The sequence below is a fragment of the Sminthopsis crassicaudata genome, chromosome 1 (genome assembly GCF_048593235.1).
Source record: "Sminthopsis crassicaudata isolate SCR6 chromosome 1, ASM4859323v1, whole genome shotgun sequence".
Classification (NCBI taxonomy): Eukaryota; Metazoa; Chordata; class Mammalia; order Dasyuromorphia; family Dasyuridae; genus Sminthopsis; species Sminthopsis crassicaudata.
Window position 1 is genome coordinate 420,231,028 of NC_133617.1, and position 14,901 is coordinate 420,245,928.

A 14,901-nucleotide genomic window follows, 5' to 3' on the forward strand; every position below is an offset into this window, starting at 1 on the left:
CAAAGCAGTAGAGAAAGTATCTCTAAATATTTACATCAATAAAATAGAAAAAGAGATCATTCAATTAGGCATGCAATTAAAAAAACCAGAAAAGGGATAAATTAAAAATCTCCAGTTAAGCACCAAATTGGAAATTTGAAAATCAAAGGAGAGATTAAGTTGAAAAATTGAAAGAAAACTATTAAAACTGAAAAATAAAACTAGAGGATAATTTTAAGGAAAAACTCCAGCAAAACAAATTAGTGGTGAATTTGACTAAAAAAAGAAGAAAACCAAATTACCAGTATCAAATTCACCTTTAACGATGAATTAAATGATGAATTAATGAAAAGGGAATTAAAGCAATTATTAGGAGTATCTTTGTCCAATTACATGCCAATAAATCTAACAATTTAACTGAAATGGATGAATATTTACAAAAAATATAAATTGCCCAGATTAACAGAAGATGAAATAGAATACTCAAATAACTATTTTAGAAAAATAAATTGAGTAAGCCATTAATGAGCTAGCTAAGGAAAAAAAAAAATCAAGATTAAATGGATTCACTACCAGGAATTCAGGGCTGGCTCAGTATTAACAAAACTATCAGCATAATTGACCATAGCAATGCCAAAATAACACAATCATATGATTATTTCAATAGATGCAGTAAAAGCTTTTAATAAAATACAATATTCATTCCTATTAAAAACACTACAAAGCACAGGAATAAATGGAGCTTTCCTTAAAGTGATTAGTACCACCTACTTAAAGCCTCTAGAAAGCATTATTTGTGATGGGAATAAGCCCTAGTTCAGGGCTTCTTAAACTTTCTACTTGCAACCCTTTTTTGCTGGATAAATTTTTTGTAACCCCAGATATGTAAATATAAAAAATAGATATGCAAATCACTTATTGATAATTTCATGACCCTCACATTCATAAGGCACCAAGTTCCACAGTTTAAGAAAGTTTGAGCTAGTTAGTTGTACTTTGTGCTTGAGGAGTATATAGTGATATCACTATGTTGGGGTCAAGGTACAATGTGTCTGATTATGGTCAATCAAACCAATACAAGCTAGAAGGCTCTACCACAGGTTGGGCATAAATAGTTTATATGAACATTTGGGATGGCAATGTTGCTAAATTTGTGCATCTCATGTTTCCTTTCTGCTATTTCAATTCTACTTTGCTCATAGAGCCCAGTTCCTTCTTTGATAGGGCACATCATGCTGGGTGGTCCTGTGAGAGGGTCTCCCATGTCTCACAATTGATTACACAGTTCTTCACAGACCTCCTATCAATTCTTCTGACCTCTGTTTGAATGCTTGTCTTATGTGGATTCTCTGTAAAAAGTCTTTAAGGCAAACATGTATTTGGCATTTGAACAATGTGACCAGCATATTGAAGTTGTACTCTCTGCAATAGAGTTTGAGTGCTTGATAATTCACCTGAGAAAGGACTTTAGGGTCGGGTTACCTTATCTTGCCAAGTGATTCAGAATCTTCCTAAGACAATTCAAACAGATGTGATTCAGTTTCCCAGCATGTCATTGGTATACTGTTCAAATTTCACAGACATGAGGAAGTCAATACAATGGCTCTATAGACCTTCAGTTTGGTAGGTAGCCTAACACCTCTTCTCTCTTACACTTTCATTTGAAGCCTCTCAAAAAGTAAATAAGCTCTGGCATTGTACATATCAATCTCACCATCTATGTGTACATCTCTGAGAAGTATATTGTCAAAGTAAGTGAAGTTATCCACAAGATTGAAAATTTCTCCATTTGCTGTAACCAATGCTTCCACTTATGGATGGTGCCACACTGACTGTGGAGAAACTGTTTTTTTGGTGTTAATTGTCAGGCCAAAATTAGCACAAGTGACAGAAAAATGATCCATACTTTATGGCATCTCAGTCTCAGAGTCTACATTGAGTGTACAATCATCTGTAAACAAAAAGTTGCATAGCAACTCTCCCTTACTTTAGTCTTGGCTTATATTATAGCCTTTCTAAGTTAAATAATTTGCCATCAGTGCAGCAGCTGACCCTGATGCCATTTTTATCTTTGTTCTAGATATCTGACAGTATCACTATAGAAACAAGCACATAGTCCTGTTTTACTCCATTGGTGACTGGGAAAGAGTGAGAGTATTGTCCATTATCCAGAATACACGTAAGCATGTCATCACTTGAACTGGCATATAATAATAACTTCTTTGAGCATTCAAATTTTGCCATATCTTCCACAAGCCCTCATGACTGACAGAGACATCAAAGGCTCTGGACTGATCGATAAACATTGTGTACAGATCTTTCTTTTGCTCTTGGAATTTCTCTTGGAGTTGTTGGGCGGGCTGGAAACAACTTATCAAGCATTTCTCAGCCATTTCTGAAGCTACACTGGTTCCTGGGCAGATGATCATTTTCAGGTGAAGGATCTGCTAATTTAGAACAACTTTGGCAAGAATCTTATTGGCAATGACTAAAAAGAGACCACTCTGTAATTGTCACAGGATAGCTTATTTCCCTTTCCTTTTTACAGACAAGACAATGGAGCAATCTTGAACTCCAGAGAGATAACCTCCTATTGCCATATAACCCAGACGATTTCAGTCAGCTTTTGTATGAATAAATTTTGTAAATCTCATCTGGAATAGAAGGAACAACAGGCACTTTGCCACAAGACATTCAATGATATTCAAATACTCTTTTTGAGTTAGAAATTTAGATAGAAATGGATTAAATTCAACCTAAGGTATATGGTCAATAGCTTTAGCATTTAAGTGTTCAGTCCATCTCTCCAGGATCATATCCCTATCACTAATCAATGCTGAGTAGTTGAGATACACCATAGATCTTTGGTCCATAAATACCTTTTGGGAAATCATAAAAGCACTTAGAATTGTTACTATCAGCATAAACTGAATTTTAGCCGCCTTCTTACTGAGTAAAGAATCTTACATTTCTCTAAGCTTTGTTTATACTTTACTTTTGATGGAATTAAATGCTGCCTCCTGGTAAAACCTGTGGAGTTCTCATTTTGCATTTAGCAGCTTCTGAATTTCTATATCATTTTCATCAAACCAGACCTGATGTGTGTGAGTATTCTGGCCTGGAAGAGTAAATGTGATGCTGTACACCAAATGTCTGAAAGCTGCCCACTCCTTTTCTACTTCACTGTTGCCAATGTATAATTGGCAATAGCTTATTGGCTCAGCTTTCCCTCCAAGTCAGTAACAAACTGTTCAGGCATGAAGAAGTGCTCTAATTTGTTGACATTAAGTTTTCTTGTGGTTATCTTGTCTCGGGGCCACTGCTTTTGCTGAAAGCAAATGTTTATCTTGGAGAAGATAAGTCTTTAGATTGATATAACACTCTGTGCCATTCATTGCTTTCATCACCCATCCTGTATCTTCTCTTTACAATAACAAGTCTATTCAATGCCAATGAGTGCTGCAAGGGTTAATGCACAAAGTTTTATGGCATTAAGTATTGATGAGAAGGTTATGAGACAAACAAGTCTTCACTAGTAAGTGCTACCATTTCTGACTCCATTTCTTTTCAGAACTTTCTGCCATGTCTTGATAGTTCATGGCTATTCTCTATTAAAGTCATCTAGGATCATAAGCTTATCTCTTTCATCACATTGATGATGAGTATTTCCAAGCCTTCATAACATTTTTCTTTGACCTCATCAGGGTTTATCATGGCAGCACATGCACTGATGCATAGCTTTCCTGTAAGTAGCAATCACATTGTCATAAATCTGTCATTCACTCCTTTTGGGAGGCATATACGCTTGTTGACTAGATTAGTTTTTGCTGTAAAACCTATGCTAGCTTCACTGTACTTTCCATTACTGTAGCCATTCTAAAAAAAATACAATGAAAAAAGGTATATCCAGCTCCAACTTCAGTAAACTGGTATTTATTTGCTAGCCTTGTTTCACTCAGGGCTGCTATTTGGATGTGATTTCTACTTAGCTCGTTCATAACCAAAACTGTTCATCTTTCAGGTCTCCTGAATTTTGTGTTGTCTAAAAGTGTGCACACATTCCATATACAAATGATGAATGAACTCGTTTTCACAAAAGTTTTTTGTACTCTTTTTTTGCTTGTTTTGACTGCAAGAAATCCTACGATTTCTGCCTGCCATGATAAGCAGACCAGGGTTGGGTTAGGTAAAGTAGATAATTCTAAAAATCCTTTTCTAGCCTCTTTCTTAGGCTAGGTTGAGAGCAGTGTGGTCCTTTAAAAAGGCTGCTCAAAGAAGAAATAGGAAGAGGAATTCCATATAAAGTAATTGTAGACAATATGAAATACTTAGGATTCTACCTACCAAGACAAACCCAGAAACTATATTAACAAAATTGCAAAACACTTTTCACACAAATAAAGTTAGACCTAAAGAGTTGGGAAAATATCAATTACCCATGGGGAGGCCAAGCTAATGTAATAAAAATGACAATTTTACCTACATTAATTTACCTATTCACTGCCATATCAATCAAACTACCCACAATTGTTTTTTTTTTTTTTTCCCTGAGACTGGGTTTAAGTGACTTGCCCAAGGTCACACAGCTAGGAAGTGTTAAGTGTCTGAAACTAGATTTGAACTCTGGTCCTTCTGAATTCAAGGCTGGTGCTCTATCCACTGTGCCACCTAGCTGCCCCCCACAATTGTTTTATAGAGCTAGAAAAAATAGTAAGAAAATTAATCTGGAAGAATTTAAGGTTAAGAATATTAAGGGAATCAATGAAAAAATTGTGAAGGATGGTGGCTTAACTGTACCAGATCTCAAATTACATTATGAAGTGGTAACTATATAACAATCTGTTATTGGCTAAGAAATAGAATCAGTGAAGAGATTAGGTACATAAGACACTGTAGCAAATAGTCACAGTATTCTAGTGTTTGAAAAACTCATAGACCCAAGGTTTTGGGACAGGAACTCATTATCTGACAAAAACTGTTGGGAAAATGGGAAAACAATAGGGCAACAACTAGGCATAGAGCAATGTCTTATAGTATATACTAAGATAAGGTAAAAATGGATAAATGATTTAGATATAAAAGGTGATATCATAAATTAAGGGAGCAAAGAATAGTTTACCTATGAGAGCTATGGAGAAAGTAAGAATTTATAAACGAAACAGATAGATAAGAGCATTACAAGATATAAAATGGATAATTTTGATTATGTTAAATTTTAAAAAATTCACACAAACAAAACCAATGCAAGCAAAATTAGAAGAAAAAGTAGAAATTTGGGAAAAAATCTTTACAAATATCTTTGATAAAGGCCTCATTTATTAAATATAGAGAACTCTGAGTCAAATTTGTAAGAATACAAGTCATTCTCCAATTGATAAATGGTTAAAGGATATGAATAGAAAGTTTTCAAAGAAGAAATCAAAATTTTCTTTAGTCTTATGCAAAAATGCTCTAAATAACTATTAGAAAAACATAAATTCAAACACCTCTGACATACTACTTTATACCTATCAGATTAACAATATGACAGAGAAAGAAAATGACAAATATTGGAAAGATGTGGAAAAATTGGCACATTAAAGAACTACTGATGGAACGGTGAACTGATCCAACCAATTTGGAACTATGCTTAAAAGACTATAAAAATGTGCTAACCTCTGATTCAGTAATATCCTTATGAGATTTGTATACCAAAGAGATTTAAAAAGTAAGGAAAAGCTATTTCTACAAAAATACTTATAGCAGTTCTTTTTGTAGTGGCAAAGAATTGAAATTTTGAGAGGATGCCTCTCAACTGGGGAATGGCTGAACAAGCTGTAGCATATGATTATAATGGAATATTATTGTGCTATAAGAAATGATGAGCAGAATATTTTCTGAAAAATCTGTACTTATATGAGTTGATACAATGTGAATTGAACAGAACCAAGTGAACACTGTACATAGTTAACAGCAATATTGATGACCCCACTTAACCATTTTCAGCAATATAATGATTTATGACAATTCCAAAAGATTCATGTCCACTTCCAGAGAAAGAAAATAGATGCAGTCTGAATAATGGAGTCTGAATGCAGATTGAAGCATACTTTAAAATTTTTTTGGGGGGGGCATCTGTTTTTCCTTTAGAATGTGTTTAATATACAAATATGTTTTGCATGATTGTACATGTATAACCTTTGTCAAATTGGTTGCCTTCTTAATGAGTGGGGTGAGAAGAGAGAGAAGAGGAGAATTTGGAACTCAGAATTAAAAAAAAATTAATGTTAAATATTTTATATGTGATTGGGAAAAAACTAACATATTTTAAAATAATAAGAATCATGGGTAGTTTTTTTTAAAGGAGAAATACCTATATGATCAATGCAAAATATAGTGAGAAGAATCAGGAGATCATTGTGCACAATACCAGCAAAGTAGCAATGATCAACTGTGGAAGACATAGATACTCTGATTGATACACTGATCCAAGACAATTACAAAGGACTTGTAAGGAAAAAGTGATATCCACTTCTTGAGAGAGAACTGATAAACTCTAAATGTAAATTAAGATATAACTTTTTCTCATTTTTGGTCATATGGAAAATGCATATTATCACATGACCGATTTTTTTTCCCCCCTGAGGCTGGGGTTAAGTGACTTGCCCAGGGTCACACAGCTAGGAAGTGTTAAGTGTCTGAGACCAGATTTGAACTCCTGTCCTCCTGAATTCAAGGCTGGTGCTCTATCCACTGCGCCACCTAGCTGCCCCTACATAACTGATTGATATCCTATTATTTGTCTTCTCAATGGAATGGGGAGGGATGGGAGGGATGAGAAAATCTGGAACCCAAAATTTAATTGGAGAAAAAATGTTAAAAGTAAATAATAAATATAAAAATAAAAAATAAAAAGAATTACCAGATAAACAAAACAAAACAACAACAAAAAAAAGCAAGAGGTATCTAATAGAGAGGAGTTATAGAGTTCAAAAGAAGGAGATCATTTAACTTGGAGGTGGTGACGGCAAGGAGGATTATATAATTTTATAGGAACATGTGAGCTTAAAGAGAATAGGGAGTGGCTTAAAGAGAATAAGAAAGGCATTGTATAATCTGGAAATAAATCTGTAGGAAAAGCACTCTCCCAAGGAAAGCTGATAAATGGGGATCTAATTTGAAAAGGGGGGTTATATAATTTGGGAGGAGAGGTGCAGTATAACCTGTGGGCAGGAGGAAATCCTTATAACTTGGGAGGTGAAGTCCTTCTAACCTGAAGAAACAGGAATGAAGGTGGAGGTGGAGATGGAGATGGAGAAGAACAATTGAGGTTTTGAACAGTGCTTTTGGGATGGAGACAAGAGTAGCTTGGAGGGAAAGTATGTGTCTCAGGACTGTGATGATGGTTATGGGGCAAGGGCTTGGGGAAGTGGATAAGGGCTCTGGAGAAAAGGAATAGGTTCTGGGATTGGGGGTGTGGAGGGAGATTCTGGGGGAGCAGTTATTACGTGTGGTTGGTTTCTTCACTGTCTTCTTTCCTCGGCCACTTCGATGGCTTGTTTGGATATGGTCATCACTGATGCCTTCTTCATACTGTTCCTCTTGGTCTTTAGATGTGAAATTTTTGGGGGATTTGACTGGATGGAAATGGCCTGCAGACAGTGGCTTCTCTGCTGGGCTCTTAAAATCTTCAGCATTGTGGGCCTCTCCTTCCTTTCCAATGGTATGGGCCTCAGAAATAGAAGATCTACTTAGCATCTCTGCACCGAGAGCTTCAGTGATAGGTTCCTCAAAGAAGATGGATTCCTCAAGATTGAGGACCTCCTCAGGAATGGGGGTCACCATCGATGTGGGGAACTCAGGAGCAGAGGCCCCATAATTGGTAATCTCATAAGTGGAGGCTTTCTGTTTTTTTTCCTCATCAGCCTCCATCTGTTGGTAGAAAAGCAAATATGGTTTATTAGATAGAGTTTGGAGGATCAAAATCAGGATTACCAGGGATATAAAGAGATGAAGAGTAAGATCACAGAATAAAAAGCAGGAGAAGTATAAAAGATCAGGGAGGCAGGCAGTTCTAGTTCTTGAGGGAGCTCACTAGGAAGTCCAGTTGTTCTCTAAGAAAGATAATACAACCTAGTACTCTGGGGAGATAAAGAAGGTAATGATACGTTAGTCCTTTTTGTCATTGGTGGCATATGGGAAGCAACAGACTGTGAACATAAGATAAAGATCTCATACCAGTAGAGTTGTGTTTGGGGGATGGTTGGTTTGGGTTGGAAGATAAAGTAGAGAAGATCAGTGATAAGGTAAAATAAGCACAAATATGAAGAGTTTGTGAAGTCTATGAGTTAGCCTATAAGCATATAAAGAGCAGACAACGAGGCATAAATAGTAGTCAAAAATCAAAGGCTGGCAAGTTGCTAGGAGGGAAAGGGACAGAAGAACAAAGAGAGAATGTGGGAAAAGGAACTATTGTCAATGATGTGGTCATTAAAACAACTTCATGTTCTAATTACATTTGGACTAGAATTAACTTCCAGCATCTTTGGGAAATGAATGTAAACTGTAAACTGTTATTTTTACCTTCTGAATCCAAATCTTCCTGTGCAACAAAAAATTCGGTTCTACACACATATATTGTATCTAGAATATACTGTAATATATTTAACATATATAAAGACTGCTTGCCATCTGGGGGAGGGGGTTGGGGGAGGAAGGGAAAAAATCTGAATAGAAGTAAGTGCAAGGGATAATGTTGTAAAAAATTACCCATGCATATGTACTGTCAAAAAATGTTATAATTATAAAATAAAATAAAAAATTAAAAAAAAAATTAAAAAAAAAAAAAAAAAAAAAACTTCCAGCATCTTAATCTTAGGCCACATCTACCTTGGCTTTATAACCAAGGATAAAGACATTGCCTAGGAGAGATGGCTTAACAGTTATAAAAGGTAAGATTTTTTTGGATTCAGAAATATTTTATTTAGATGTTGAAGGCTCATGTTGTAGGTTTATGTTCAAACAAATATATATAGCTATGAAAATGAAAAGGCCATAAAGAATGTGGGATTGGACATCTACTCTTTGACAGTATTACATTTATGTAATTTTGCTATATCATATACAATAAACATTTAATTAAAAACAACTAATAAAAGAAAATTAAAGTCTGGTCCAATCTAGAAATCATTTGAGTCAAGGTGGGAAGTGGATTGAGAACTGGTCCTGGAATAAGGAAACAGGAAACTTAATCCTGCTTCTGATACCTACTGATTGTGTGATCATTGATAAATTACTTAAACTCTCAGTGTCCCAGTGAAAGATTGTGGCTTGTTCATACAATCTAAAGATAAATTGCTTATTTGCATTAGCAAAGAAAGATCTCATAACAATGAGATCATAGGTTTGGACATACACAAAAGAACAATATAAATGGAAAGAAGCAAAAGAAAAATAAAAGCAGAGAAAAATATAATTTTAAATGTGAATGGTTTAACATTAACATATAACAGTGATTATATTAAAAGAACAAAATCAAAAGCCTAGCATAATAAAAGAGAGGTGTTTCTGGGAGATTTCAGATAGGGAATACTTCTAGGTTTGAAATATATTGACACAACTCATAAATACAAGTTTGAGGAACTTAGGGTTATGCTATAATTATGGCAAATGGGGGAAATTTTGGAGCCAACCAGAGAAAATGAAGCCCTTCTTCTAAATTTTCATATTTAACAAATAAATGTTTATATAAATAATTTCTTCTTATCACAAGAAGCTTATAGCAGGACTTTTTTCTCATCATAAGCCTAATAGTGGAATCTCTGGGGCAGAGTATGGACATTTTTAATCACTTTGTCTGCATGGTTTCCAAAATGGTTGTACTGATTTATAGCTCCACTATGATCAATGCACTGCAGTGCCCGTCTTTCCATAATAGCCTAGTCCCCTGCCTTCTCCAAACCTGCTGATGCTGACTTAGTCTTATTTTAATATCTTTGTCAATTTGCAAGGTATGAGGGGAAACTTCAAGTTTGATTTGAACAATTCTTCCTCACAATTGTTAATAATTTATAATTTTTCTTTTGAAAACTTCATAACCTTTGATCTTTAGTTTTTTATTTTATCTGTCTGTCTGTCTATCTATTCATCTATCTAGTTGTTACATATCTTGGATACCAAAACTCTTATCCTAGATAAATTAATTTTGTTTGTGTAAAAGCTTTCCTTTTCATAAAATTAAAATTATTGATTTTATCTGTTGTAATTGCCTCTCTTTCTTGTTTGGTTAAGAATATATCTCCCATCCATAGCTATGAGAGGCCTATGATCTGCTTCTCTTTTAATTTTTTTATAGTGTGATCTTTAATATTAAGGTCACATATCCATTTAGAATGCACTGTGGAATAGCTTCTGAGATGCTGGGTTTAAGCCTAATTCTGCCAGACTTCTTTAGAGTTTTCCTAGCAGTTTAAAAAAAAAATCAAATAGGGAGGAGTTTTTTTTTTTTTAAACAAAACAGAGTTTTTAAAATATCAAATAGGGAGTTCTTTCCTAAGTAATTAATGTTTTCCAGTTTATTGAACACCAAGCCATTGGGTTTCATTTTAAAAATTATTTTCCCTTGTCTAAACTTTGACTTACTTCTCTATTCTTTAACTATTACCAGAAAGTTTTGATAACTGCTACTTTATAATATAGTTTGAGGTCTAGGAGTACCATTTCTTCTTTGTATATAAATATTTTCATGATTTCTTTTGATATTCTAGATTTTTATGTTTCCAAATTTATGTTATCTTTATCAAATTCTATAAAGTATCTCTTCAATAATTCAATTGGTATAGCATTAGAAATATACATTAATTTTGTTAATATTGTTATGGCACAGCTTAGTCAGAAGCATTGAACATTTCTTCAGCTATTCTTTTTTTATGTTTCCAAATACGTGTAAAGATAATTTTCAACATTCATTTTTGTAAAACTATATGTTCCGAATTTTTCTCCCTTCCCAAGATAGCAAGCAATCTCATATGGGTTAAATATGTATAATCCTTTTAAATATAGCTCTATATTTGTCATATGGTGCAAGAAAAATCAGACCAAAAGGAAAAAAAAAACCCATGAGAAAGAAAACAAACAAAAAAGTGAAAAGACTATTCTTCAATCTATATTCTCTCTCTCTCTCTCTCTCTCTCTCTCTCTCTCTCTCTCTCTCTCTCTCTCTCTCTCTCTCTCTCTCTCTCTCCTAAGACAATTGGGGTTAAGTGATTTGCTCAGGATCACACAACTAGATAGTGTTAAGTGTCTGAGATCACATTTGAACTCAGATCCTCCTGACTTCAGGGCTGGTGCTCTATTCATTGCACCACCTAGCTGCCCCCACATTCAGTCTCTATAGTTTCTCTCTGGATGTGATTGGCAGTTTTTGTCTCAAGTCTATTAGAATTGCCTTGAATCATTGCATTGCTGAGAAGAACCAAGTGCATCACAGTTGATCATCACATAATCTTGTTACTGTGCACAATTTTGTCCTGGCTTTGATCACTTCACTCAGCATCAGTTCATGTAAGTCTTTTCAGGCTTTGCTGAAATCAGCCTGCTCATCATTTCTTATAAAATATTCCATTACCTTCATATACCATAACTTATTCAGTTGTTGCCCAGCTGATGGGCATCCACTTTTTATTTCATTACAAAATTTCATTACAAAAAGAGCTGTTATAAACATTTTTGCACATATGGGTTCTTTTTACTTTTTAATTATCTCTTTGGGATATAGACTCAGTAGTGAAACTACTGGATCAAAGGGAATACAGAGTTTTATAGCCCTTTGGGCATAATTCCAAATTGATCTTCAGAATGGTTGGTTATTTTACAACTCCACCAACAATTTATTAGTGTTTCAATTTTCCTAAACCACCTTCAACATTTATTATTATCTTTTCCTGTTAAATATCCAATCTTAGCCAATCTGAGAGGAGTGAAGTGACACCTCAAAGTTATCTTAATTAATTTCTTAGCCATTATCATTGTTATTTATTTTTTTGTGGAGAATTTTGTAATTGGGTATTTTTGATACATAATTTCATGAGGGGAAGTGTGACAATAAAAAGAAAAATGGCTTTCACTAGAAATTGATCTGGATTCAAGTCCTGCTTCATTGGGTTAGTCATTTAACCTATCAGTGCCTTAGACAACATTGTAAGACTATATTTCAAAGAAGGAATGATATATATTAGTAGAGGAAACTGCTTATCAGGAGTTCCTTATAGATCTAATTAATTTAATTTAATATTGAATATTTTAGACAGAAAGTGTAGCTAACATGAAATTTTTGAAAATAGAATTCTCATCACATGACATGGAACAGAGTTTCAGAAATTCTGACTTTGGGAATGGATGATTCCAAAAACTATTTTACTTGAATGAGTATAAGAAATATAGCAAAGACCATTCTAGAATTAGCTACTCCACTACCTAGTCACCACAGTAAAAGATAACATTTAAAAGCTAAGAATATCAGACATTTACTAACTGCCTACTAGGCAAGCTAGTGGCACAGTTTCTAGGGCTTGAAGTCAAGAAGACTCATGGTCATGATTTAAAATCTGGCTTCAGACACTTACTAGCTGTGTGATCCTGGGCAAATCATTTAACCATGTTGGCCCCTGTTTCTTCATTTGTAAAATGAGTTGGAGAAAGAAATGACAGAGATTCAACAACAACAACAACAAAGTGCCTGCTACATGCCAGGCACTGTGCCAAGCCCTAGAGATAAAAAGAAAGGCAAAAACCAGTTGAATCTTCCAAAGAATTCTCAGTCTAATCCAAACAATTATATGAAAACAAGCTGTTCAGGATAAATTGGAGAATATCAATAAAGGGAAGAAAATAGTAGTAAAGGGGATCAATAAAGGCTTCTCATTAAAAAAAAAAAATTGAATCTTAGCTGGGATTTGAGGAAAGCCAAGGAATCCAGGAGGGAGATGAGGAAGATTATTCCAGGCATGGGGAAGAGCCAAGGTAAATGTCCAGAATGTGGAGATGGAGTTGTGTTGTGGAAGCAACAGTGTTAGTGTTAGGACTCAAAATACATGTCTGAGGTAAGGGCAGGAGAGTAAGATGTAAGAAAAACTAAAAAGATGGGAGGAATCAGGCTATGAAGGGCTTTGAATGCCCAACAAAAGCTTTTATATTTGATTCTGGAAGTGATAAGGAGCCTTGGAATGGGGAATTGATATGGCCATAACTGAACGTTAGGAAGACTAATTTGATAGTTCAATGGAGGATGACAAGGCTGGGAGATCAATCAGCAGACTAATGGAATAATCTAGGTCTGAGGTTATGAGGACTTATACCGGGTGTATTAGTGTCGGAAGAGAGAAAAGGATGTATTCAAGCAGTGTTATGAAAGTAAAATTTATAGGACTTGGCAGCCAATTGGCTATGGGGGGTAAAAATGAGGATTTGAGGGTGACACTTAGGTTGCAAGCCTGGGTGAGGGGATAATGATATCCTTGACAGTAATAGGAAAGTTCAGAAGGGATATCCATTTCAAAGAAGGAGTATTCATTCCAAACAAAATAGTAATACAATTCAAGAGGCAGACCAAATTTGGAGTAAGAGGACTTGGGTTCAAAATCCAATGCTGCCACTTCCTGTGTGACTTCGAAGAATCACTTTACCTTTTTTGGGTTTCAGTTTCCTCATCCATAAAAAGGGGTGCTGGATTTGAAGGGGGAGCATGTCTTAGTTAAAAAATGTCAGCAATCATTTATCAAGAGATGGGAAATTAGAAGCCTCTGGAAAAGGGAAGAAGTTTGAGCCTCATAATGCTGACAGTTAATAACTTACAATAACTTATAGAAAAACATACAGGCTTGAGAGCCAGAAGTGGCTTTATTGCACTGGGGCTAGGACACTGCTCTTGAAATCTGTAGATCTGGAATCTAGCACTTACTAGCTGTGTGACTTGGGGAAGCCACTTTACCATTGTGGGTCTCAGTTTCTTTATCTGTTAAATGAGAATAATTACTTCTTTGTCCTGCTTTCCTTACACTGTGATTGTAAGAACCAAATGAGATACTGAATATAAAATGGTTTGTAATTGTCAAGTGCTATTAAACATGCAAGTTTTTTTTTCTCTAAAGAAGGGTGTCAGCAATAGAATGTCAGAAATGGATGAGGTACATGTATAGGGACAACATTCCAGGTCTGAGCTTCTAGTTAGCAGCCTTTCTAAATTAATTGAGCAATTATAGTTGTTTTCTCTATCTCATCTAGGTATTCAGAATAGTGCAGACTTAGATGATTTTCTGTTGTATTTATGTATTAGAGGATTCTGAATTAGCAGGGTAGCAAAGGAAGAATAGGATATACTTGGAGGATATTGTGGAGTTGAATTTATAGGCCAAAGGAATGATAATTTGGGGAAAAGGGAATGATCCAAGAAAATAGTCATTTAGTCTTCTGGAATTCTGGGCATTTTAAAAATCACATATTTTTTCAACTAACAATCATGTATTTCCTCTTTCACTGACCTCCTCCCATTCCCCCACTGGAAATAAACAACAAAACTTTTGTTAACTAACATACAGGATCATCAAGCAAAACAAGCAAGGGTCTCATTCTGCACCTTGAATTCATCACCTCTCTGTCAGGAAGGATGTGAATAGCATGATTCATTGTTAGTCTTCTGGAAACATAGTTGATTTTTACATTGATCAGAGTTCTTAGTTTTTAAGGGTTTTTTGGTACAATGTTCTTTTATAGTATAAATTTTTCTCCTGGTTCTGCTGACTTCACTCTATATTAATTTAACAAATTCTCAATTTGAGTGGTGGAGGAGTAATTTTCTCTTGCTAGAGAAGGACAAGACTATACCCTATTATTATATTGGAGGCATTAGTAAAGGATCATTATGGCCCAAGGTTGATGTTGCATATT

General features: G+C 34.9%; 1 protein-coding gene across 7 annotated transcripts in view; it reads right to left on the reverse strand.

Moving 5' to 3' along the window:
• Positions 1-14,901, reverse strand: part of FAM221B (family with sequence similarity 221 member B) — a 50,386-nt gene that overhangs the window by 32,282 nt on the left and 3,203 nt on the right. For all 7 annotated transcript variants that reach the window (XM_074280354.1, XM_074280353.1, XM_074280355.1 and 4 more), the window contains one exon: positions 7,467-7,890. In XM_074280354.1, coding sequence (XP_074136455.1) covers positions 7,467-7,890 — 424 coding nt within the window. The remainder of the gene's footprint in view (positions 1-7,466; positions 7,891-14,901) is intronic.